The sequence below is a fragment of the Echinops telfairi genome, unplaced genomic scaffold, assembly GCF_000313985.2.
Source record: "Echinops telfairi isolate 266 unplaced genomic scaffold, ASM31398v2 ScPeMD7_7473;HRSCAF=8511, whole genome shotgun sequence".
Classification (NCBI taxonomy): domain Eukaryota; kingdom Metazoa; phylum Chordata; class Mammalia; order Afrosoricida; family Tenrecidae; genus Echinops; species Echinops telfairi.
In genome coordinates this window covers 1,832,963-1,858,101 of record NW_022111377.1, presented here as the reverse complement: position 1 = coordinate 1,858,101, position 25,139 = coordinate 1,832,963, and the positions used below count along the sequence as shown (strand labels likewise).

General features: G+C 37.9%; 1 protein-coding gene across 2 annotated transcripts in view; it reads right to left on the bottom strand.

Moving 5' to 3' along the window:
* The window catches only part of USP6NL (USP6 N-terminal like), a 182,659-nt gene that overhangs the window by 23,036 nt on the left and 134,484 nt on the right, over positions 1–25,139 (bottom strand). For both annotated transcript variants that reach the window (XM_045285596.1, XM_045285595.1), the window contains 6 exons: positions 16,197–16,304; positions 10,694–10,803; positions 7,989–8,037; positions 5,947–6,067; positions 729–823; positions 41–106 (listed from right to left, as the gene is read on the bottom strand). In XM_045285596.1, coding sequence (XP_045141531.1) covers positions 41–106; positions 729–823; positions 5,947–6,067; positions 7,989–8,037; positions 10,694–10,803; positions 16,197–16,304 — 549 coding nt within the window. The remainder of the gene's footprint in view (positions 1–40; positions 107–728; positions 824–5,946; positions 6,068–7,988; positions 8,038–10,693; positions 10,804–16,196; positions 16,305–25,139) is intronic.

Sequence of the window (25,139 nt, the reverse complement as noted above, 5' to 3'; positions counted from 1 at the left end):
TTTATGTACAATTTTATGATTGGGTTTTATAAATACTCACACGATCAAGAAAACACTGAAAAAACCATTTCATTGTGTAAAAACTTGTGTAGATTTCTTGAGAATCCTGGGGAGAAAAATTTAAAAACCTCAAAATGGTTGAACTGCAATAAACAAAGCATGACAATATAAATGCAACACTTAAGGAAGACGGTGGCGGCAGCTGCCCAAACCAGAGAGAACCATCTCACTGGAGTCTTTGCTCTGCTGGATTATAGGTGGTGGGGTTTTGTTTGTTTGTTTGTTTGTTTGCTCTCTCTCTTTTTCTCTTTTACTTGTCAAAATTATAAGAATAAATCCTCTCTTCAGAGAGGACTGTAAGATAATATTTTGACTCTTTAAAAATATTTCACAGTAAAATATCTTTGCTTTACTAAATTGTGTTTTGCAGTAAAAGCTGGTATCATCCTTAAAACATTTTTTCTGTACAAATTTTTAACTCCAAAATTACTAATAAATCATGTATTCTTATAAATTATTGTTTGTTTTATCAGAGGTTTGATTTTATGGATTAGAGCAGTAATAGTACTTTAATATTAAATATTACCAAACGAGTACTCTCAAACAAGTGAGAATGGCAAATGAAATAAACAACACATAAATTAGAAAGGTAACTGGAATTAAAACACAACTACATTATTCTAGCTTTATTCTCGATGTAGGTGGAAGTCAACGTCATGTCTACCTACCAAGTGTTGCTTAAGCTTGGACAGAAATTTACTCAGGATTTTTTCATGGTGCCCTTGGAACCTCAACAGTTTAGGAAAACCATGGACAAAGAAGCCTAGAATATAAAGACAAAGACAGTACTTTATAAATAACAGGTACAAATCTCCATTTTAAAATCCAACATATCTTCTTCATTCATAACTATCAAAAGTGAAAAACTGTATTGCCAAAAATATTTCCTCCACATCAGGGAAATGATTTGGTCTACATTTCAGGTAACGAAACATGTAGCCAAGCATTTGCTTGCTGAAGACCGTCTATAACCTTGTAAAGCCCCAAAAGAGGCCAAGCTATCTCAAGTTAAATGGAAAACTGAGGCACTAAGAAGAAAACAGTCCCTAAAGGCATTTATCAGGAGCGTCTATTGTTCTGCTAAGGTCATATCCTAAATACTAGCCTTTTCATAGGACATTCTGATATTGAGTACTTTGTTTTAATGAAAATACATTACATAACAAACATTTTATCATTCTTTTGAGGTTTACTCCAGCAGTCTGTATTTTATTCCCCAAGTTTTTATCACCTTTAATCTGTTCTATAATCCATCAGCTAAAATAAACTGGGCTATTTTGATGAGATCATGTCAAAAATAAGTGTATTTTAACTTGAACTAATTAGAAAATATAATCTATGCATTTTCTATGAAATTATAAATTGTTAGTATTAACAGTGTGTTTAATTCACTAAGGAGCCTGGTGGGTTATGTGCTGGGCTTTAAGTCACAAGGTAAGCAGTTCAAAACTACCATGGGAGAAAGATGAGGTTTTCTACTCCCGCCAAAATTTACAGCCTAAAATAGCTCAGATTTGCCATTCAATCTTGATGTCCTCAGCTTTCATTTGGATTCTAGATAGCTATAAGTGATACCACTTTCATAGTGGGAATACAAAGAATGGGGTAACCATGACTTACAGCATTTCACAGGCAGACCTAGGACCACGTATCTCTAAGCATATCAATCATAATGACCTAAACTGTATTGTAAATGTAAAGGTTGCAGAATCACTATTAATCACTATTAATATCGCTTTACTGATTAAGTTGGCAGTTAAGTTCTTAGTTAAGCTCTGAAATATGTTTAAAAGAAACGAGTGCTTTCCAAAAGAGCAGTCCTGCTCTGTCCAGAGGGTCAGCCGGAGTCAGAATGGGCTCAGTGGCCATATTTACTTAAATCCGCACAGCTTATCCTGTACTTTACACAGTCCATTAAAAGGGCAAATACACAATGGACTGTGATTTCTCCACATTAGCTTTTTCCAACCTGTGACTTTCTATGTAACTTTGCAAGATATTACATGTTAAAAAAAAATAATCATGGGACAATAACAGTACATTACATATTATCTTCTTGGATACTAGTGATGCAAATGAACCTATTGTTTCTAAATAGCTCTACAAAGTAAAGATATTTCTTTTCCTTTGTTTAACTCAAGCCTCCCAGACTTATTTTATCTTTTGAGTCCATCTCCCCACAAAATATGTTTCTGAAAACTAAAAACTTTGCTCTTTTAAGAATGGGAGTAGCTTTATAATCTAGGCAAGACAGCTTTATAATCTGGGCAAGACAGTTTCTTTATTTTTAATAAATCATTTTATTGGGGGCTCTTATAACAATCCATACATCCATTGTGTCAAGCACATTTGTAGATATGTTGCCATTATTTTCAAAACATTTTTTTTCTACTTGAGCCCTTGGTATCAGCTCCTCTTTTTTCCCTCCCTCCCTCCCCCTTCCCCCTCTTAATAAATTATAATTATAATTATTTTCATATTTTACACTGTCCTCTGTCTCCACCTACAATTCTGTTCTTTGTACACCTGAGGATGGTTAGACGTGGATCATTGCAATCGGTTCCCCCTTTCTCCCTGCACCTTCCCCCTACCCTCATGGTATCACTACTCCCATTACTGTTCCTGAGGGGGGTTATCTGTCCTGGATTCCATGTGTTGAGAGCTCTATCTGTACCAGTGTACATGCTCCGGTGTAGCCGGATTTGTAAGTTAGAACTGGGGTCATGATAGTTGGGGGGCGGGGGGGAGCATTAAAGAACTACAGGAAAATTGTGTGTTTCACTGGTGCTCTATTGCATCCTGACTGGCACGCCCCTTCCTTCTGACCCTTCTATGAGGAGATGAACAGTTATCTACAGATGGGTTTTGGGTCTCCACTCTGACCCCTCTCATTCACATCAATATGATTGTTTTGATAAGACTGTTTCTTAACCGATTCTAAGTTTTCTAAGTGTGTATACAAAGTTCCAGACAAATAAATTCTGTTCCTCTCTTAGCAATCATAAAAAAAAATGATTTTCTATCAGTGCCATGTTCCTGGTCAATTTGATAGGAATGAGTGTTGGAAGAATTTCAAGAAAAACTTGATTTGTATGGATTGTTATAAGAGATGTAAGAGCCTCAATAAAATGATCTTTTCATTAAAAAAAAGAAAGAAAAGCTTGATTTTAGAAAAGTCAACATCCTTGATTAATAACCCTGGTTTTAGGATGCTTAGCTATCACCCGTTTCTTAACTTTTCAGAGATAGCTCAGATTTGCTATTCAATCTTGATGTCCTCAGCCTTCATTTGTGTGGTAGATATATAATCGTTTGTCAATTTGAGGATTAAGAGTGTAGGGGTGGAGTCTAGCTTGTCAATCAGATCATAGCCAATGAGGCCTCTGTGTGGGTATGGCCTTCTCCAGAGAATTCTGGGAAATCCAGTGCTTCCTCCTTGGAGGTGGGAGACTCTGCTCACATCCTGGGAGACACAGCAGCTGACAAGACACACGGACCCTCCCTGATGCGGCCCTGGATGCTGGAGAAGCCCTGCAGAGACCCTGCCAGCCCTGAGATGTTTCCGATGCCACTGGATTCACAGACTCTCTACCCACTGGCCTGTGATCTTCTACATTCGGCATCACTGCATGTGTTTCATGAGTCTGAAGAAGACTTGATAGATTGGTATCGGGCATATGGGCTAATATCATACTTATGGACTTGATCTGGACTGGGTTGGAAGGTTTTCTCAATGTTCAATTGCTCTTGTATATAAATCTCTTTCTTATACACGTACAAATCTCTTTCTTATACTCTTTCTTATACATGTGTCCATGGATTTGTTTCTTTTTTTCTCAAACCCTTGTGTCAAGGGCTGACTTTCCCATGGATTTCTTTCTCTAGTCTACCCAGACTCACACAATTTGGATCCTAGATAGTTATAAGTGATACCACTTTCATAGTGGGAATACAAAGAATGGGTAACCATTACTTATAGTATTTCACAGGCAGACCTAGGACCTAGTATCTCTAAGTACAAGCATATCAATCATAATGACCTAAACTGTACTGCAAATGTAAATGTTAGGATTGCAGAATCATTATTAATATCGCTTTACTGATTAAATTGGCAGCAGTAATTCCTAATGTTAAGCTCTGAAATATGTTTAAAAGAAACGAGTGCTTTCCAAAATTGGACAGTCTTCCACATAATTACATGGTACTTAAATGGTAATATTACATTGTGCTTCAAAATATATCAGCAATACCATCCCACAGTTGAACAAAAGGAAGTTTGATGAAGAGTTGCTTTTTCAAGATGCCTTTTTAAATGATAAGGAGCCCCGGCAGCAGTGTCAGATAAGCATTGGTCAGTCAACCGCAAGACTGATGATTCATTCAAACCTATCGGCTGCTCCGAGGAAGAAAGATGAGGCTCGCCACTCCCATCCACATTTAAGGCCTGGAATCCTATGAGTCGGAATCAACTTGATAGCAGTGGGTTTTGTTTTGTTTTGGTCTACTGGGTGGTAGCTCAATATGATAATGTAGCTGTCCATAAACTGTAAAAATGTCCAAAACAGCTATTTTAGAGATCCCTCCGTCCCACTGCTGTCGAGTAGATTCTGGCTCTACTCGAGAAACATTATTTAGGGTTTCCAAGGCTGTAATCTTTATGGGAGCAGAGCGCATCCACTTTCTCCTGGGGTGAGCTGAGGATAGTATTTGTTAAAAAACTAAACTGAAGAGTGAGAAAATAAATCCAAACACACACACACACACACACACACACACACACAGAGTCCCACAGTACCTCCACAAATTTCACCAGCAAAATGCAGAAGGCCATCATTCTGAAAACACATCACTTTGAACACATGGTGGGGTCCCCAACACACACATACCACCACATAATTGGGAGTGACTGACATGAAAATTATTAGTTTTAGATCATTCTTAAATATTCCTGCTTCTACAAGAGTGACTTTTACTCTCACGAGAACAATTCTACAAACTTTGATATTCTGAACATTTTGGGTTCATCATAAAAAACTGCCCCATAACAAAAGAGTCTCTAACTTCAGAAGTGATCCATCCCTGAGCAGTGCTGGAATTATTCTTTATTTGGTATCACCACATGGGAAATAATAATCTCTACAATACACGGACAAATGCCACTTTTAGTTCCAAGACAAGTTGTACTCCAAGCTCTTTAAAAATAAAGTTGATCACATATGCTTGACAAATGTAAGAAAAAAGTATTAAAAAGCACTGATATTCCAAAACCCAAACACTTCGGCAAGTTTTGAAATACTAAGCAAGCAACTGCCTAGAATGTATTAGTAGCCCTTTATTTAAAATGGCATCATTTTTATGACTGGAAAATAAAACTAAAAAAAAAACCCAAAACACAACAACATTTGGAATATAAAACTAACCAATTATTATGCACCATTTCCTTAAAAGACCTTAGTGTCATCTCACAATTGTGATTTTTCAACAGCATTATGCATCACAAAATACTGACAATGGTAAATATTTATCTGAACAGGTCATTTGTTAACTGCTTAAAAGCTTTGAACTGAAAGCATCTCTTGCTTATCCAATACAGTTTTATTTTCTAAATTGTTCTGAACCTAAACTAGTTTCCTTTGATGGGGGATAAGTCAGATAAGAATTTTCACGTGCCAACAATATACTTTAATAAAGCATTAGAGGAAAACCTACATGAACAAAAATGTTTAGAAAAGTTAAACAACAACAAATTTGAAGAAATGAGTCATAAATATTTATTCATTGAACAAGTCATTAAGTTTGCTATACTCGCTCTACTAAGCACTTCTTATTTTTTCCTTTACATGCTGCCCCTTGTCTATTCCATTTTGAAAGGTGGCATTTTCTCACCATGCATGGCATGTTTGGGTCCTGAGAATAGTTTGACCAGGGCCCAGAAGGCATCTTCTTCATTCATATACATAAGGAGTAAAGCTGTGATCTGGCTCATTCCCTGACAGTATCCAACTTCCTAAAGAGTTCATGAAAACAAAGGAAAAAAATTTAAATCAAATTATATGCATAGGCACATTAAAACTTTGATCTATAAAATAACAGAAAATGCCTAACACCACATTAATTGGCAAGTATGATTTCTTTATAATACTATGCCACATATTGTAAGAGTAAAATGCTGAGTAAATCAAGAATGACTACAGCTATATACTTCTTTACTGTTCCATACTACGAGACTTTTTAAAAAGAGCAATACTAGTATTACATTTCTTTTTCATGTATGGTTTCTCAGCTCAGTATATTCATCTTTGCTCAATTGTTGCTATTTTTCTCCTACACTTCCCAATTGGTGTCTGGGTTGCATGTCAGGCTGCTAATCACTAGGTCAGTGGTTTGTAGGGTTTCTACTCCTATAAAGAGTTACAGTCTCACACTTACAGGGGAAGTTCTACCCTGTTCTATGGGGTCACTATGCATTGGAATCAACTCAATGGAAGTGAGATCTTTTTTTAATCACCAATTTGATTTGTGTCTACATTTTTGAATTCTAAAGAACACACATTCCAGGATGCTCACCCAGCCCACATCCTCTCTGAGAGATGCCCACAACCCCCTCTTAGTCACTCCCTTAGGGTGTCACCTTTGTGATTCTTGCTTGTACCATAGATATCAGTATTGATGGAACAATGGAGGGCACTTGACCCGGGGGCGGGGATAATTAATTACTTGAGAGTGACTGATCAGATATGAAATTAAAACAAAGCCACACACTACATTGAAGTGGTGGTATATACTTGATAGAATGGTAAAGAATACATTTCAAAGGGGCACCAGGAGACCTGAGACACGTAAAGATTGCTATCTCTATCATTTAAAGATTGCTATCTCTATCATTGAAAGCTTCAACTTTGCAGCTCTAATTCCTATGAGGCCCAAATAGTGTGTCATTTCCACGAGAAGTCCTTAACCCCCTTTTTAACTTGCCCTCGTTTTAGTGACTTTCTGTTCCTTGTAAACTTATAAAGGTCTTAATAATAATAGAAATTATACTTCTAAGGTTCAAAAGTTATACTCCCTGAAACCAGTCAACAGCATTTATTTAACACCCACATCATGTTCAACACTAATGAACCTTTCCCCAACTTACCTTTTCCCTCCACAGTGGTAAATGCCTCAAGAATAGTATGCTCCATAGCCAGAGTTTTGTTTCATCGTCAACCCTGGGAATAGCAACTCGTGCATGTGCTGCCCTATTTGGACCTTACCTAATTGTTAGAACGTGATTCTAAAAGGCAAACTACTCAAGAGCAATGAAGAGTTACCTAAAAAGTCAAGCAAATATTTTTCTGGCCCTTGCAATTCCACAGCACAAAAGAAAAGCCAGGTGGGGTTTTCCAATTCTATTTATACATAAAGTCAATCTTTAACTGACTACAATAACACTCTGGGAAGAAGCATTCTTGTCAGCAGCCTTTTATGTGTTTTCTTCTAATGGAAGCATCAAGCAGGGTGGAAAATAAGATGGAGTTAGAAATACTACAAGGTTCCTTGATACAATACAAAACTGAGCCACGGAGCAAATAGAGCATGAGGGACAGGGATAATAGATCCTACAGATCCATATTACCAATACTGTATGAGCATCATCCCCAACTTCCTGCCCTGGAAGCTCATTCTGTTTCATTTGCTTAAAAACTGAAACCAATCAAATAGCAAAACAACTGAGAGAGAGAGGCGGGGTGGGGAGGACAGGGCAGTAGGATCTATTACCCAAGAGTTTAGTTTGAGATCACCTACCTACAGGTGGTTTATAGAAAGATTACTGCGGGGTTAAGAGACTGTAGAGACGATCTAGCACTGAGAAGAAAAACTAGAAAAGTGATGCCAGTTCCCGAGAAGACAACTCAAAGAACTGCTGGCCAACTGCTCTAACTTACCGTATTATAAATAGAATACGCAGCAAGGACATGGAATAAGGATTGTTGCCTAAGGAAAAACAAGTACATTAAACACAAGTTATTTCACATATTTTAAATTATAAACATTTTTATAACAAACAAGTTAGCTGAAAGTAAATAAATACCAATACAATTACTACTGTAATAAAAAAGTTATTTACATAATACTCTACATAGTCTAAAACTGAGACTAGATAACATTCAATCTGTTAGGTGAAAAATTATATACCATATTTGTTGACCTCTGGTTTAATGTTCTCATTCTAAAATCATCACCATAAAAGCACAAGGCTTAAGAGGATAGTGGAATGGCCTTCTGAAGATTTAGTGACAACACTGGCTGCATGGCAATACCTTGTGGAGCTGAGGTATTGTCCTCAAGGATACTGTATATTATATGCTTTAAGTCAGTGTTCAGTCTGTGGTGTTAGTTGTTTTCACTCAGGATTTACAGGTGAATGACGGGGTGACGTAAGAGTCACTATTATCTCTAATAATAACAATGTTAACTGTGATAATTATTAACTCTAATTATCATTTAGTAATTTTAAGACTTGTTATTATATATAATAATGTCACCCTTTCATTCTAATAGGTGCACTGGTGACATAGGAGCAGTGGTTACGAGCTGGGTGGCAATTCATAAGGTCAGCAGTTTAAAACCACCAGCCGCTTCTTGGAAGAAAGATGGTACTTTCTTCTCGAGTAAGAGTTAGTTATGGGCTCGGAAACCCACAGGGGCAGTTCTACCCTGCCCTATAGGGTCACCATAGTTAGTTATCTCTAATAATTCACTATCAATACTTTTGCTTCCTATGTCTGTAATCATGGGTCCTGCTGATCTAGAAGTAATAGTTTCAAAGGAGGAAATGTTTCCATCAGAAGACAAAAGAACAATTCCACTGAACTGGAAGCTGAAATTGCCACTCAGCCACTTTAGTCTTCTCATGCTTCTGAATCAATAGGCAAAGAAGGGGGCTACTCTATTGACTGACGTTTGTTATCAAGGAGAACTGGGTATCACACATGGAGGTAAGGAAAAGTATGTCTGAATTACAGGATATCTACCATGCTTTATAATTCTGGTCTGTGAAAAACTCTAACCACCCAGTTCAGGCAAGACTATTGATGGCTACTTGCTGAGAAAAATGGGAACATGGATTGATAGTGAAAAGCCAATAGTTCTGAATACCAGCCATGACCATATGCTGAGCTGTTGAAATAAGAACTGTACTCATTCACTCACTGACATCGAATCAATGCTGGTTCATAGCGACCCACTGTGGGTTTCCGAGACTGTGATTGTTTACAGGCGTAGAAAGCCCAATCTCTCTTCCTCGGAGCCCCTGGTGGTTTCCAACTGCCAACCATCTGCAGTGCGTAACCACTATACCACCAGGACTCCTAGAACAGCAATAGTGATGAGTGTTTCTTCTGCGTATTGTGATAAATGCTTGAATATACATTAACCAAGTATTTGTTTTCTTTTTCTCATCCGCTACCATCTAACAAAAGATGAATCAAAAATCAACAATAGTTCAATTTATGTCACAATACCGATGTTACAGGATATCAAGTGAGAAGGATGAACATGAATCATCTAAGATTGTGCTTCCTCTTGTATGGAAAAATTAGTATATTTTTACTTGTAACAAGATTAGTGTATCATGTTAAGCAGTAGTGATAACATTCTTGTGTGTGTGTGTGTGTGTGTGTGTGTGTGTTTTGAGCATATATGTAACAAATCATTTACCAAACCAACATTTTTTATGTGTACAATTCAGGGTCACTTGTTATATTTATCTTTTATCTTTATTTGGAGATTATGAACAGTTTAAGAAAATGTATACAAGTGCCAAGTTGACGAGGGGTGGAGTGTGAGAGTTTCATATGTCAACTTGGCTAAGCCACAGTACCCACTTCTTCAACTGAGTACAAATTTCGATGGTGACTATAAACAGAAGAGATTATCCCAGATAACCTGGTTATGTCTGAATCAATAAGCCTTAAGAGACCAGTTCAGCCTTTCTTGAAGAAGAAATTCTGCCCATGGATTCAGCTTCCGCTCATGCCCAAGAGTTCCAACCTGATGGCTTACCTTATGGATTTCAGACTTGCCTTGTCAGCCCTCACAAATATATAAGCTTGCAAAGCACTCTCACTGTATATCTCCTACAGGTTGTTCTCTCATGTAAGTATTAGCAAAATTGTGTCTTTCCTTCATAAACTGTCATAGCAGTGATATATTCCATGGCAGTCAATGTGTAATACTAATGCTCTGACTTCTATATTGAGTTAGTATAAGAGCAACATAATTTCCTTTTTTCATTTTAGTTTCATTTATGCATAGGATCAGAGTACTATGAATATATTTACCACTTACAGTTCTCAAGGAATAACACTGCTTTTCTATAACATTTTAAATAAAATATCTACCATATATTTTCCTAATTCCAAAATTATAAAATTCCAATTGGATAGTACCTACTATATCAAAAGGTTAAAACATTTAAGTTAACTTATGTTCTAAGTTTCATACAACAGACTCAAACAATCTACAAAAGGTTAAAAACCTTTAGCACCTGAATTAAAATTGCAGTCTACAGAAGTTGATGTTAATAAAGGTTTTGATAGAGACTACTTCTCAAGTCTATTGGCATTTAACAATATTAAATGGTACTTACTTAACACCGTATCTGTCTCTAAACATAATATGGTCCCTAAATGTGCGGTTGACATCAAGGTCAATTTGTCTGATGTCAGGTGAACAACCCCGTGCTCTGTGCTTTAATTTCTGAAGAGGAAAAGAAATTACATTTTTTAAAAGTACATTTTAATAGAATCCATTAGTGAAAGTCTCTAAGAAATATTAAAATAAACCACCCTCTCTCTTTTTGTTTTCAGTTTAAGAAAATCATTGCTGTGGTCAAAAACCAAACTTAGAAGGTTCACAAGGCCAGCATCCCTTCCATGCAGGTTTCCATCTCTGCAGCTCCCTTCTCCCTCCCTTTCCACCTTTTCCCCCTTGCAATCTGCCAGTATAGTTAGAGTTGTGTCTATTTTTCAATCCTGCAGTTTGTGCTATAAAATTAGGTAAAAGCTCTTCATGGCTGAACCACATAGTCGCTACTGATTTCCTTCCTTTCCTGCACAAGTCTGTCTTCCTTGAAGCTACCTACATATTGCATTGTTTCTTGATTTGTCAGTCACTAGTTCTGTCCCAAACTCACACTAAGTTGTGAGATCACCTTTGGAGATGTTCAAGCAGGGTAAATATTCTACCAATTTCATCTTCTTACAGTCGTCTTGCTCAGATCACTCTGCCCAGCTCCAGTGTGGGTGGCATCCTCAGCGAGGCTGCTGCCCGGCTGTCTTCAAACCTCTCCTCAAGAGCCTCTAGCCATCCCTTCGCTTTTCTCTCATGTGGAGTGCCCTGGGTCCTGTATTCCATCTTCTTTGCTCTGGGTTTATTCTCTTGCTCTAGAGGAGCATGACTTCCCGTAGCTCCTGGGGAAGGCTGCACAGAAGATACATTTTTTTGAAACTTTGAATCTACTCTCACACTTTATAGAGTTTGGCTGCTGTAGAACGAAGTTGGAGAATATCCTTGCTTGAAAGGCACTGTTTCACTGTCATTTAGCTTCTGGTGTTGCTCTTCTAACTTTTCAAAATATGAAATCATTTGTTTTTAATTGGGAGGAGTTGACTTTTCTCACTATAAGCCAGTGTCTTGTCTATATCCTGCAACTGCCGTTTTTTTCTTGACATGCACCTATTTTTATCCACGGCCTTTTGTCTTAGCAACTCCTATCTCACTTCTGAGAGCTTTTCTTCAACAGTTCCCTTGTTGATACCCTAATCCCCCTACCCCATTCCCATTTTCTCTTTCTTGAACTCTTTATGATGTGAGACCTCCTGGCTTGTCATGTAATTTTCTCCACTATTTCCTGTTATTGTGTTTTTGTTTTTAATCCACTTTCTGGGAAAATTCTTCATATTTTCATTTTCAAACGCTCCTCATAAGTTTTTCATCTTATAACTTGTTTTTCTTGGGTTATTTTTTCACAATATCATGTACTTATTTTGTGACTACAATGTCTACTTTTGTCTCTGCAGATATTGACAGATTTAATTTTTCCCCCTCATTCTATAGTTTTGCACACGTTTTTGTTTGTTTTTCCAGTTGTTAGTTTTGGTTTGTCTTTCCTGATAGTTTCTGGCTTCAAATGAATAATGCTACATCTTTTGTCTACTTATATTGAAAAAAATTGGATTGTCAAAAAATCCTAAAAGGTAGGTTAAAACCTCTGGGTATAACGGCGGGGGCTTCCAAACTGTTCATTGTACCGTGATCTGGCTGGGCAGTTAAACTGGTGTTCCCCGGTGGGTTTGTTCTCTTGACTGGTTAGTCATATTCTTCAAAGAAGACTCTTCTGAGCTTCTGCTTAGAAGACAAGCACCTAGCTGCCGACATTTGGGGAGCTGAGTGGTGTAAAGAGTGGACATGTCCCACATTCAGCGTACTCAAGTCCTCTGCGTTCATCACAGCCGTCCCACCCTCAGCAATGCCGTATGTCCGTCTGCAGGCTCTGTGCTATCCTCCCCCAGCAACAGAACTTCAGAGTGGGGGAGGCGTCTAGGGGCCCTAACTGCTTTTTAGACAGGCTTTCAGCTACTTGTCCTGTCTTTCAGATTACCTCCACCTGCTGGTGTTGGCAATTTTCAAATATTTTGGAGATCTGGGGACATAAATCAGGTTGGGTTTCCAATTTTTCACTACCAGCCTAAATTTTCACTTGACTGAGCATACTGAGATTACTATATGTACATCTACATTATGGTTTCCAAAAAGTGGGTAGCTGTTATCTTTTCTTCCCATATTCTTATTCCTTGGCAGTTTGCCTTTAAAAAACACCCTGTGCTGTCAATTTAATGGCATTTCAGGAAAGGAAGCTAAATAAGTAGACTTAATCTCCATGTTTAATCAGAAGGGAGATTAAATTTATATTAATTTATATTTAACTGTGTGTAAGCATAACTAAGCATTTATATATATACATATCCATCCATCCTGTACTGGTTAACATATTTATACTAAATTCAATCTCAAGTACAAATAAAAATGTGTTAATGATTGGTTGAAGCTAAAGTGGGAAGAAGGGGACCTGGGTATGCCTGGAATAGTTGTGTGTGTGTCTAAGTGTTCTGTGAGTGTACATATTTTTGTGAGTGTTTTGAGGTGAGACCTCAGAAGAAAAGTTTCGGCAGCTTTTTAAAACATGAAGAATATTTGGTCTTTTCGGAGAGTCCTCCAGATGGAAGGGAGTTCTGGGGGTACAGTTATACATTGGGCTGCTAACCACGAGGCAGGCAGTCCAAACACAGCAGCTGCCTTCAGGGGAGAACCATGATGCTTTCTGCTGCCAAAGGGGCAGTTTTACTCTGTCCTATGGGGTTGTCATGAGTTGGAATTGACAAAATAGCAGTAGGTTTTCTTTAAATTTTTTTTGCAAGATGGAGAAAATATATAAAGTATTATATAAGAATCATAATATCACCAAAATGCTATTATTTCTGATAAACTCTGATCCAGAAGGAAATACAAAAATGTGGCTTAAAAAGCAAAATAAAAACCGATACATGTTTCCTTTTTTAACATCTAAGGGGGAAAAAATAGTAGAGGTTTCAATTATTGTTCCATAAACCTCCTGACAAATGGTTGAATACAGAAACACGAGGAGAACGTGCCTGATAGGACATACTTTTTAAAAAGCTTTACAATAAAATTTAATTGGGAGAGAGAAAAACGCCCAAACAATCTGCAGTATCAGTGAGTTGCTCTACAGGACAAACTCCAACAGAAGAAGAGTCCAGTGAAGTGAGTTAGAATAAAATTTACAAGTGAGGTGCATTATTCATGGCCCACAATACTTACAAACGAATGCAAAGCATACAACAACGCAGACACATTCATCTTAATGAAAAGAGGAAAACAAATTCTCGTGAACAGAGATTGGTAGGTTAAGATCCATGAGGGACACAACAATATTAAAAATAGACATTTTAACGTAAACCTCATGAACCCATAAACCCGAGGGCAGAAATGCAGTGAAAAACATGTAGATGAAAACCTGCAACATCATTGTGGGTTTGGCTTACAAGATTATTGGGCCAAGGTAAGGCTATAGATGAAGCTTGTTTACCGCTACGCACTGAGCCTCTACCATTTTAAGGTGCATCGTGGGCACCAGAGCGACAAACACAGAGGAGATGCAATGGAAACTACACAGTAGAAAGGAGTAAATGAGAGCACCGGCCTAAGAGCTGGGCAGCCTGGATTTTATACCGGCCTCTGCCTGCTTCTAAGATACAGTGGCCTTGGGGAGGTCACTGAACCTCGCAAAGCTCAGCCTGCTCATCAGTAAAATGAGACTCCCATAATGGTAATAATAACAACAACAATATCCACCTTGCTTCTTGGCATTGTTGGAAGCGGAAAATGACTTAATTTACACGAAACATGTAGAATAGCGCCCACACATAAAAGTACTCGTATAATGTTAGCTTTCTTCCAGGTAAAGAAGGAACTGTTGTTTTAAAGCATGAGAGGGCTTTAAAAAGCTCATGGGAAAGATGGGATAAAATACAGCTGTACACTCTTAGCAGACAAGAAGAGGTGACTTTAGTCCTGGTGAAGATCCAATTTGCGGAAAATGTGTGAAGTACAATGTATAACACTTCTGGAGAAAAAAAATTAGAAAGCCAGGGTGGAATAGGAAGAGTTGGTTTACACGTAATATTGAGGGAAGCACAAATAATGAAAATAATGTGTATGATACTGGAGCATATAGCTATTGTTGAGCAAGTAACTTTTTTCATTTGTTAAACTATTGTCTTTTACTAAATGGCTCTCATGTTAACCAGGCTTTGGGAATTTTACTGTACATAGAAAAAGCTCAACATACACATTATGACTATGAGTCTACTACTAGCAACTAGATTAAGGGTGACTTTCTTTTTTCATTAAAAAAAAGTTACTGAGCACCTATTATATAGTTCATACACATATATTAAGTGCTGGGGTTGTATTCATATATGGTATCTCAGGCATACTTCAGTGTAGCAGTGGCTCCTAAAACTATAAACCCCAAAAACCAAATATGTGCTCAAGAGTCTAAAATAATTTCAAACTCTAAAATTCTAAGACATAAATTCACAGTCTGTACAGGATCTAAAGAGCAATATTTAAAATCTCCTAGTCATACAAATGAGTAACTCTAAATTAACCACTACTCATTATCTTTCAACTTCATGAAGCCTTACCTGAATATATATATATAAAGAAACAGAAAAATATCAAAAGAGCATTCTAAAGTTTTTTTTCAATAATTGGCTTTAGCCTTAAGCTATCAATTATTTTTTTCTAATTTTCTACTTTAATTTATTCTATTTATATACATTTTCTAAGAAATGCATCTTAAAATTTATGATCTAAGACTGTTTTATCATCTTTAAAATTTTTTCTCATTCCTTTTGAAGGATGACATAAAATTTAGGTTTAAAAAGTTATCACTCGGATTACAAAGAGGTAAATTCACTGAACTGGCTAATTAGGGGAAAGCATTTCCAATCACCAAGGCAATAATACGTATGTATTAATAATCTTGAGTACAAAGTATTTTTTCATATGTAAAGATAGCTTATTGTATACACACAGCTACTGGATAAATGCCATTATTTTCCCATAAACCCTAAAGCTGACACTGTAAATCTTTTAGCAAAAAAATCGTTAGTAAATCTCTTTATGAAAATTACACTGGAAAAAAAAAGAAAGAAAATTATACTGGAAAGGAATGGTTACAATCAGGTAATACTCAATATTTCTTACAAGTATGCCCCAACATTGATGGTTCATTTTAAGTTACTTGTATTTGAAAAGCACTTGAAAATTACTGATTAATACAGAATAAATAGTTCAGCTTAAGGATATGAAAGTTATGAAGTACATTGCAACAAACAAATAAGTAAAAACAACAAAGAAACATATTGGGCCTTTAAAATCCAAAGTAGTTTAATTTTAATATAATCCAAATGATACTATGAATATCTAACACATCACCTTGAAAGCTAAAAGAAATGGACCTTACTTTTGAATTTCAAAATAACGAGTTAGCTTTAGATACTCACACTATAAAGATCTCTTGTTTCCTCTTTCATTTTAGGGATCTCAAGAAGCAAAGCCCACACTTCACCTCTGAGCTGGAGGGGAATGCCTTTGTAAATTCTCCTATGAAACTTATTGAAAGAAAAATAAATGCAAGGTTACAAACTGACAAAAGCTTACCCTAGTACCTTAAAATCAAACTAGTCAATATATCGATCTTTTATTTTCACACTACTAACTAGTTAAGGACCCCTGGTGGCACCGTAGGTTAGGCACCGGGCTACTAACTACAAGGTCAGTGGTACAAGCCCACCACCCCACTCACCACCAGTGGCTCTGTGGAAGAAAAATGAAACGGTCTGTTCAGTAAAAATGTACAGTCTCGTGGTCATTATAGATGGGAACTGATTCCTTTTTATAACTTTTTTGGGTGAATTATGGTAAGTGGATGTTTACAAAGCCGATCATCAGTTTTACATTCAACATTTCATAAACTTATTTTTAAAACCTTATCCATTGCAATATCCTCACTGCACCATCATGTATCCCTGTTCTCTCTGCATTTCTCATTTCCATCATTCCTCCTTTCCTAACCCTCTGAGCTTGGTCTTTGGGTAAATGCTACCCTTCTGATCTTAAATGGTTGATTATTCTCACACAGGAAGGGGGCTGTAGGAGATGGAGCGGGGTGGTGAGTTCGGTTCCAAACCCTGAGGGATAAGGGCCATAGGCTGTAGAAGTTCCACCAGTCTTTATCTGCCTAGTAAGCCTGGTCTCTATTTTGATTTTGAGTTTTGTCCAAATTTTTCTCCTACTCTCTCTGGGACCTTCGGATGTGATTCTTTTCAGAGAAGTTGGCAGTGTTTGGCATGTATATTGTAATTTTCAACATTCTTCTCTCCTCCAGGCAGGGAGAGACCAATAATTGCAACTTTGCTGGCCGTTCATGAACTATTAAGTCCCCCATCACGTCTCACTCATGTAGGGTTTAGAACATTGTCTTTTTGAACTCTATTATGTTAATTGGCCATGGCATCGCCAGATATTATGATGCTGAGGCCCCAAGCCAGTGACTCATTCCCTTAAGATACTTGTTTTGTCTAAGAAGTTTTTATAACTACACCTTCCCCATGCTCTCCTGAAGGATACAGTTTAATATGGCACATTTGGATCATGTCATCTCCACTTTTCAACCATTATGAGACATATATACTAAACGGGTAGAATAAACAAGAAAATGTCAAATATGACTAGTTTTTGCATACCATTAAGGTGTTTTTAAAATAACAAGAAAATTAGTCTATTATCTTTGTTAAAATGCAGGCATTCCCCAAATTGTAAATATTTGATTTACCCATTCCCTGTAGTATGAGTAATTTACCATACAGTTTCTTCCTTTTTCCGTATACACCTAAAACATATTCTCTATAGCAAAAAGGGCTGCCTTGTGTCCTTGTGGCATGTACAGGGTGCTGTGTGACCCTAATCTCTGCCCACCCCCTCTCTCAGGGACATTCAAAGTCCTTTCAGTCTCTTCTCATCCTCCTCCAGAGTCTGCATTTCATAAAATGAATATAGGGACAACAGCACATAGCGTTTCCATTTTTCTGCCCAATAAGACTTAATAAAATAATGAGTATAAAACAGGATAATATTAAGAAAATCCAAGTACGAAAAGTATTAAACTAATGATAATATAACTGGCTCAAAACTTAAAATGTACAAAGAATGTTTCTGGAATTCAAGTTGTAAAAGTCAAAGAAGCAAATATGTATGCAAGTCATATACAACAGGAAGAGAAAGTCTAAGACTCTCAAAAAAGAATTTTTAAAAAATCATTTTATTGGGGTCTGGTACAACTCTTATTACAATCCATACATAAATCCATTGTGTCAAGCACATTTGTACATTTGTTGCCATCATCATTCTCAAAACATTTGCTTTCTACTTGAGCCCTTGATATCAGCTCATTTCCCCCTCCCTCCCAAACCCTTGATAATTTATAAATTATTATTCTTTTGTCATATCTTACTGTCTGACATCTCCCTTCACCCACCTTTCTGTTGTCCATCACCCAGGGAGGAGGTTATATGTAGGATCCTTGTAATCGGTTCCCCCTTTCTACCCCACCTTCCCTCCACCCTCCCACTATGGCAGTGTTTGGCTGTATATTGTAATTTTCAACATTATTCTCTCCTCCAGGCAGGGAGGACCACTGGTCGTGAAGGGATCATTCAACATTCCTCTCTCTTCCAGGCAGGGAGGACCACTGGTCCTGAAGGGATCATCTGTCCTGGATTCCCTGTGTTTCCAGTTCCTGTCTGTACCAATATACATCCTCTGGTCTAGCCAGATTTGTTAATGATGCTTATTGGTATTCAAACATGTACACACTTACTTGAGACGCAAAACATTCTATGGTTAAGCAGCTTTCCTAACAAGTTCTAACTGCCTTGGAAACTCTGGAAAGTTCAAAAGCAAAGTAGGAATTATATCACAGCACAACAGTTAAAACGAAATTTGCTTAATTGCAAAGGTAGTGGAGAATATTTCATCTAAATAGTATCTCATATTTTTCTTCAACAATTCTGTAACGCAAGCAAACCCACTGCTATCAAATCGATTCTGACTCTTTGTGACCCCTACATAGGATTTCCGAGGCTTAAGTTTTTAATGGGAGCAGCAAGCCTCATCTTTCTCCTGAGGAGTGGCTGGGCTATGAACTTGTGGTTAGCAGTCACAAAGCAGGCCTTCATTACAAACCCAACAGCACCCCCAGGGCGCAGTGATGCAGGCAAAGCAGGTGCTATTCCATTGTAAAAGCGAAAGACCAAGGGACAGGAAAGTAGTTTGCCTCAGTCAAAGAGGTTCATCTTCTCATTTCTAAGTCATGGTTCTTCTGGTCGAACCACACTACCTCATTCAGATTACAACATTATTAAAGTAATAGAATGTATCAATAGGTGAGAAGCTGGTTATTGCCAGGAGAAGTAAATGAGAGTGGGGACAGGGATGAGCATAAAGATGAACAGTCAAAATAGTGGTAAAAAGGGTTACACTAACATTTTCTGACTGTGTATTATAAGGCTGCATTATGCTATATGTTATATGAAACACATGCTATATGTTTCCATGTATTCCTTGTAACATTCCTAAAGAGGGAGTTATTATTTCCCCCTTTTACAGATGAGAAAATTAAGATGTAGAAAGGTTAAATGATCTAGTTTCTTTCTAGACCTTGGTGACCTGGCCATGTGCTAGACTATTGGGACTTTAGACTCTAGTCTTTGCAGCCACACAACATCCTTCATAGGCCATGCCAGAAGGACTCAATGCGGAAACCCCACTAAGTGAACTGGGCTTTACCTCAAACTCACCTATAGCCAACCCTTGATTGTAAGGCTGCAACTCCCTAATGTAAGAAGAAGCATATGACTGCTAGCCCAAGGGTATAGAAGTTGTGGACGCTGGACTTTGGTTCAGATCTTTTGCCTTGAAAGTGCCCAGTGAATGATGGGTCTGGACTACCATATACTTACTATTTTAATGCCCTTCTTGTTTTATTATAACATGTATATAACATGTATTATAACATGTATTAACATGTATTAACCTGGTAGGTGTGGGTCTGCCACTGTCAATAAATATTATTGGAAGTTTTGCCCCATCACCATGCCCCAATGTCTGTGTAAAATGTCCAGTCACGTAAGAGTTTAATCTGTACACGTTCAACAATTCATGTACTGTGGTTCATAAAAGGAGGAAGGGAGGGAGGAAAGTGGAAGGAGAAAGAAAAGTTAACTAGCTCAAAGTCATACACTAATAAGCTGTGGTGAAAGGATTCAAATTCAGGCAATCTGACTATGAAACCTATAATCGTATAACCACTGTAGAGAATTTCTACAGTTAGATTTTAACAATTAATTTGTTCCATTTGAAACAATTTTTTTACAAATCTATTTCATGGATATTATTATAAAATCTTAAAAAAAAAAAAAGGTTGACTGGCATCTGTCTTCTTCCCCCAAGTATCTTTGATCATTTGCCAATAAAATCAAATTACATATTTCAGATCGATTTAAAAGCCATCAACATTTTAAAGTTCTATCAAATGGCATAATGCTTTCCATACTTTTCACTAGCTTTAGTAATTTTGAGACAGTAATAAATGTCCCAGTCTGTGCCATAAGTCCATGTCATTATTGGTTACTTTTGAGTGAACTTTGGGCTCAATTTTGAGACCTTCAAACGGCCCCACCCCCACCCGCCTTGTGTACATTCACTCTGCATGGTGCTTGTGTTCTTTATCGCCTCACCAGTTTATTCAATCAGAACTGCTCTGCTGGCTCCTTCAATTCTGTCTTCACAGTGTCACTGTATCTCAGCCTAAAATTTTTACAACGTTGCCGTTTTCTTCTGAGTTTTGATTTACAAACACCCGAAGGGAAAGCTGGCATGAAAGAGCAGTACAATGAAAGAAGCTCTAGTGTAGTGGCTGTCAAGCCCATTCCTGCACCTACTGACACTGCAGTGCAGAGTAGAACGCCCTAGGGCTCCTGAGCGTGTAAGTCTTTGCAGGCCCAGCTAGCCTTGCTCCCTTGGATTGGCTGGTGGTGGAACGGTATGGCCCACTATGCCATGGGGGCTCCTTGGGCAGACTCCTAAGGGAGCCATGTGTCAGAATCAATTCGACAGCAGTGGGTCTGGTTTGGTTTGAGAACTGTGGCACAGCAGTTAAGAAGCCAGCTGCTGAGAAGATGGTGGTCAAACCCACAAGAGGTCCCGCCCGGGGCAGTAAGAGAGGTTCTCCATGGAAGAAGACCTGGAGATCGGCTCTGGTAAAGACGACAACCCAGAAACCCCCCTGGGGAGTTAGAATTCACTTCACAGAACTAACAACAGAGTGTGGACATAGCATTCCCTGCTTGCCAGTAACAAGCTGTGTAGCCTTGGGAAAAGTACTGATAAACAATATGCCTCTCTTTCCCCTCCAGGACAATAAAATACTGGCTAATATAGCCTCAAAAGTCCATTCAGTGATTTGATCAACAAAATATATGTGCATCTACAGTAAGCTGACTACTGTGACATAGTGCAGACACAACTATAACACAATTGGCTAAATCAGAATGATCTTCGCAAAAAGAGATGCTGTCATTTAGTAGGATGTATTTTGAAAATACATTCTGACTATACCTAAGCGAACAGTCACTGTGAGAACCAACAAGCCACCCAAACATCCTTCACGGATTTTTTTTTCCTCAGAACTTGTTTATTGTTTTAATTAAAATCTTCTCTATCAGAGTTACATGTTTATTTCAATATTTTTACATTTTTCTTTGTATTACTACTGTAAGTATGGACAGAAAACAGATCTAACCTTTGGAAGGGAAGAAAAATATATGCTATTTTTTTTTACGTCAATGGAATTTCAAACTAGATATGACTTGAAGGCTGTAAGTCTTTTAGAAGGTGCATTGTTTCACACCAAATTGGACCCTATGCATCATCAAATGACTCTAGCAGTATAGTTGTGGGATAGTGCTTTAAAATTATACATCAAAGAAATGGTTCTGTTAAAATCTATCTTAATGGGAACTGCATTAGCCAGAGTTGCTGTCAGCATAATGGCCTCATGGAATTGCTCATTTTTACAGAGGCTTACATACTTTCATAGACTCATGTGTGCTAGAGAACATAAAGCCAAAATTCTACAAATAGTATATTATACTGAGAGTGATTGGTGTAAGGCATCAAAATTTATTCTGTAACTACCACTTGAGCAATCTTTTCACAAAGATGCAAGGTAAAGTAGTTGTCAACTTTAGGCCAATCTTAAGAGACAGCATTGTATTAAACAAGAACACGGGTGTTGTAACTAGTATTCTACTCTGAGTCCTCTTAAAAACATCCCGAGTTTTAAATCGAATGCTAAAATTGCCATTAGCATTAAAGTTCCAAATAAGCTCACTCCTGATGAAAATAAAATAATCAGAGCTTGACAGACTTTAACGTAAGAATATTTAAGTTATCTCAAAAAGGTAAATGACATTAGCCCTGTGAGATACTTCATGACAAAAATTTTTAACAGTTCACGGCACATAAGGCTAATGTAATTTAAGCTCATTCTTAAAAATTCATAGCAAATATCATAGTATGGAAGACTTCAGAATCCTAGAGTAAAGTAACCTTACTTACCTTTTTAACTGATTTTCCCAAGTTTATTTAACCAAGGAAATTCTTCTCATGTAATACTAAGTGTCCGGTACTATTCTATGGACTTTATCTAATTTACATAACCCTATGACGTATGTTCTGGTGGCACAGTGTGTGGAAGTAGTGGGCTGGTAAGCACAAGACAGGCAAACCAAACCTACCTGCTGCTCTGTAGGAGGCAGATAAGGCAAGTGCGAAGTCTCAGAAAGGCCTGCGAAGCAGCTCTGCCCCATCTCATGGAGTTGTTATGAGTCGGAATGGACTAGATGGCAGTGGGTTTCAGTTTGGGTTATGAGGTGAGTCCTATTATAATCCCCATTTTACAGATAGCCAACTAAGGGGTGGGAGGTTAAATACCGAGCCTAAGATCATACAGTTAGTAAGTGACAGAGCTTGGGATTGAACCCAGGAAAGTCTGGATTTAGTACCTGTCTCTTAATCATTACGCTATAGTGCTTCAATATAATATTCATTGAGCAAACATGCAAAGAACTGCTGCTATTCCTTAGAATTCTTGTTGGCACATGCTGGCATACAGTAACCAATTATCCATAGAAAAAAAGAAAAATTGCCTCATAGAAAAAAGTGTGAGGAAAGGGCCAAAAAAGCTAGCAGTTGCTTTTTGTTGGGTGATGTTGCTAGGTGCCATCAAGTCAGTTGCAACTGACAGGGACCCGGACCCTGTGCACAAGAGAACCAAACACTGCCCAGTCCTGGGCCAGCCTCACAATCGTTCTTATGTTTGAGCCCCTTTTGCAGTCACTGTCAATCTACCTTGTCGAGGGACCTCCTCTTTTCACTGCCCTGCTCCTTTACCAAGCATGATGTCCTTCTCCAGGGACTGGTCTCTCCTGACATGTTCAAAGTATGAGAAATGAAATCTTGCCATCCTTGCTTTTAAGGAGCATTCTGGTTTTGTATCTTCCAAGACAGATGTTTGTGTTTTTTGGCATTCCTTGGTACTTTCAATATTCCTCACCAGCACCATAATTCAAATGTTATTGATTCCTCTTTGGTCTTATACAACGTCCAACTTTCACATACATATGATGCAATGACAATACTACTGCTTGGGTAAGGCACACTTGGTCCTTATGGTAACATCCCTGCTTTTCAACACCTCAAAGAGATCTTGTGCCGCAGATTTACCCAATGCAATACATAATTTGATCTCCTGACTGCCGCTTCCGTGAGCACTGATTGTGGATCTAAGCACAACAAAATCCTTGAGAGCTTCAACCTTTTCTCCGGTTAGCCATGATGTTATAGCTGTTGGTCCAGTTGTGACAATTTTGGTCATCTTTACATTGAGTTGCAATCCATACTGAAGGCTGCAATCCCTGAGCTTCATCAGCAAGTGCTTCAGTCCTCCTCACTTTCAGCAAGCAAGGTTATCATTTGTATACTGAAGGTTGTTAATAAGCCTTCTTCCCAGCATGGTGCCACATTCTTCTTTACAAAATCCAACTTCTCAGATTTTTTTGCTCTAATTCTTTGCTCAGCATACAGATTGAATAAGTATGGTGATAGGATTTAGCTCGAGGAGGATACTACATTCTTCCTGGTTTTAAACCATGCAGTATCCCCTTGTTCAGTTCTCACAAGCACCTCTTGATGCATGTATTAGTTCCACATGAACACAATGAAGTGGTGGAATTACCATTCTTCTCAAGGCTATCCACAGTTTGTTGGGATCCACTTTGCACAGTCAGTAAAACACAAGTAAACATCTTTCCAGTATTCTCTGCTTTCAGCCAAAATACACATAACATCGACAGTCATATCCACTCTTGTTCCATCTTCTCTTCTGAATGTAGCCTGAACCTCCGCCAGCTCCTTGTTAATGTACTGGTACAACTTGCTGTTGGATGATCTTCAGCAAACGTTTACTTGCATGTGATATTAATGATAATGTTCTATAATTTGAGCATTCTGTTGGGTCACCTTTGGCCAAGTAGTGGTCTTCTAAATTTTCTGGTGTAGAAGAGTTAGTGCGTCCAGAGCTTCATCAGCTTGTGGAAACATTTCAATTGATATTCTTCCCATTCCAGGAGCATTTTTTTGGCTAATGCTTCTGCTGCAACGTAAACTTCCTCCTTCAGTACCCCTGGCCCTTTGTTCATTTGCTTTCTCTAGAAATGGTGGAAGTCTGCTAGTTCCTTTTGGTACCATGACTATGCACTCTTTTTACCTTCTTTTGATGCTTCCTGTATCATTCAATATTTTGCTCATAGTCTTTTAATATTGCAACTCAAGGCGTGAATGTTTTTCTTGAGTTCTTTCAGTTTCAGATGTGCTGAGCAGTGCCCTTTCTGTTTTTCTAACTCTAGGTCTTTTCACATTTCATTGTAATAGGATTTTGCTGGCAAGGTTATGAAACTCTCTCACACTGCCATTGAGTCAGTTTTGACCATTAGCAACTCTATAGGACAGAGAAGAACTGTCCCTGTGGGTTTCCAAGACTGTAACGCTTTAAGGGAGTAGAAAGTCTCATCTTTCTCCCATGTGTCAGCTTGCGGTTTCAAACTGCTAACCTTAAAGTTAGCAGCCCAATGCATAAGCCATTCCACCACGAGGGCTCCCAGGGTTAGGAAAGATTTTTTTTCTTTAGAAATTTTATATTGTCCAACTTCCCTTCAAAAAAAACAGTTAACATTTAACAATGCTTACTATATGCAAGATACAATGCTAAGTGCTTTATATGCATTACATTATTAATTTTTATCCCTTTGAAATGAATAGTTATCTCT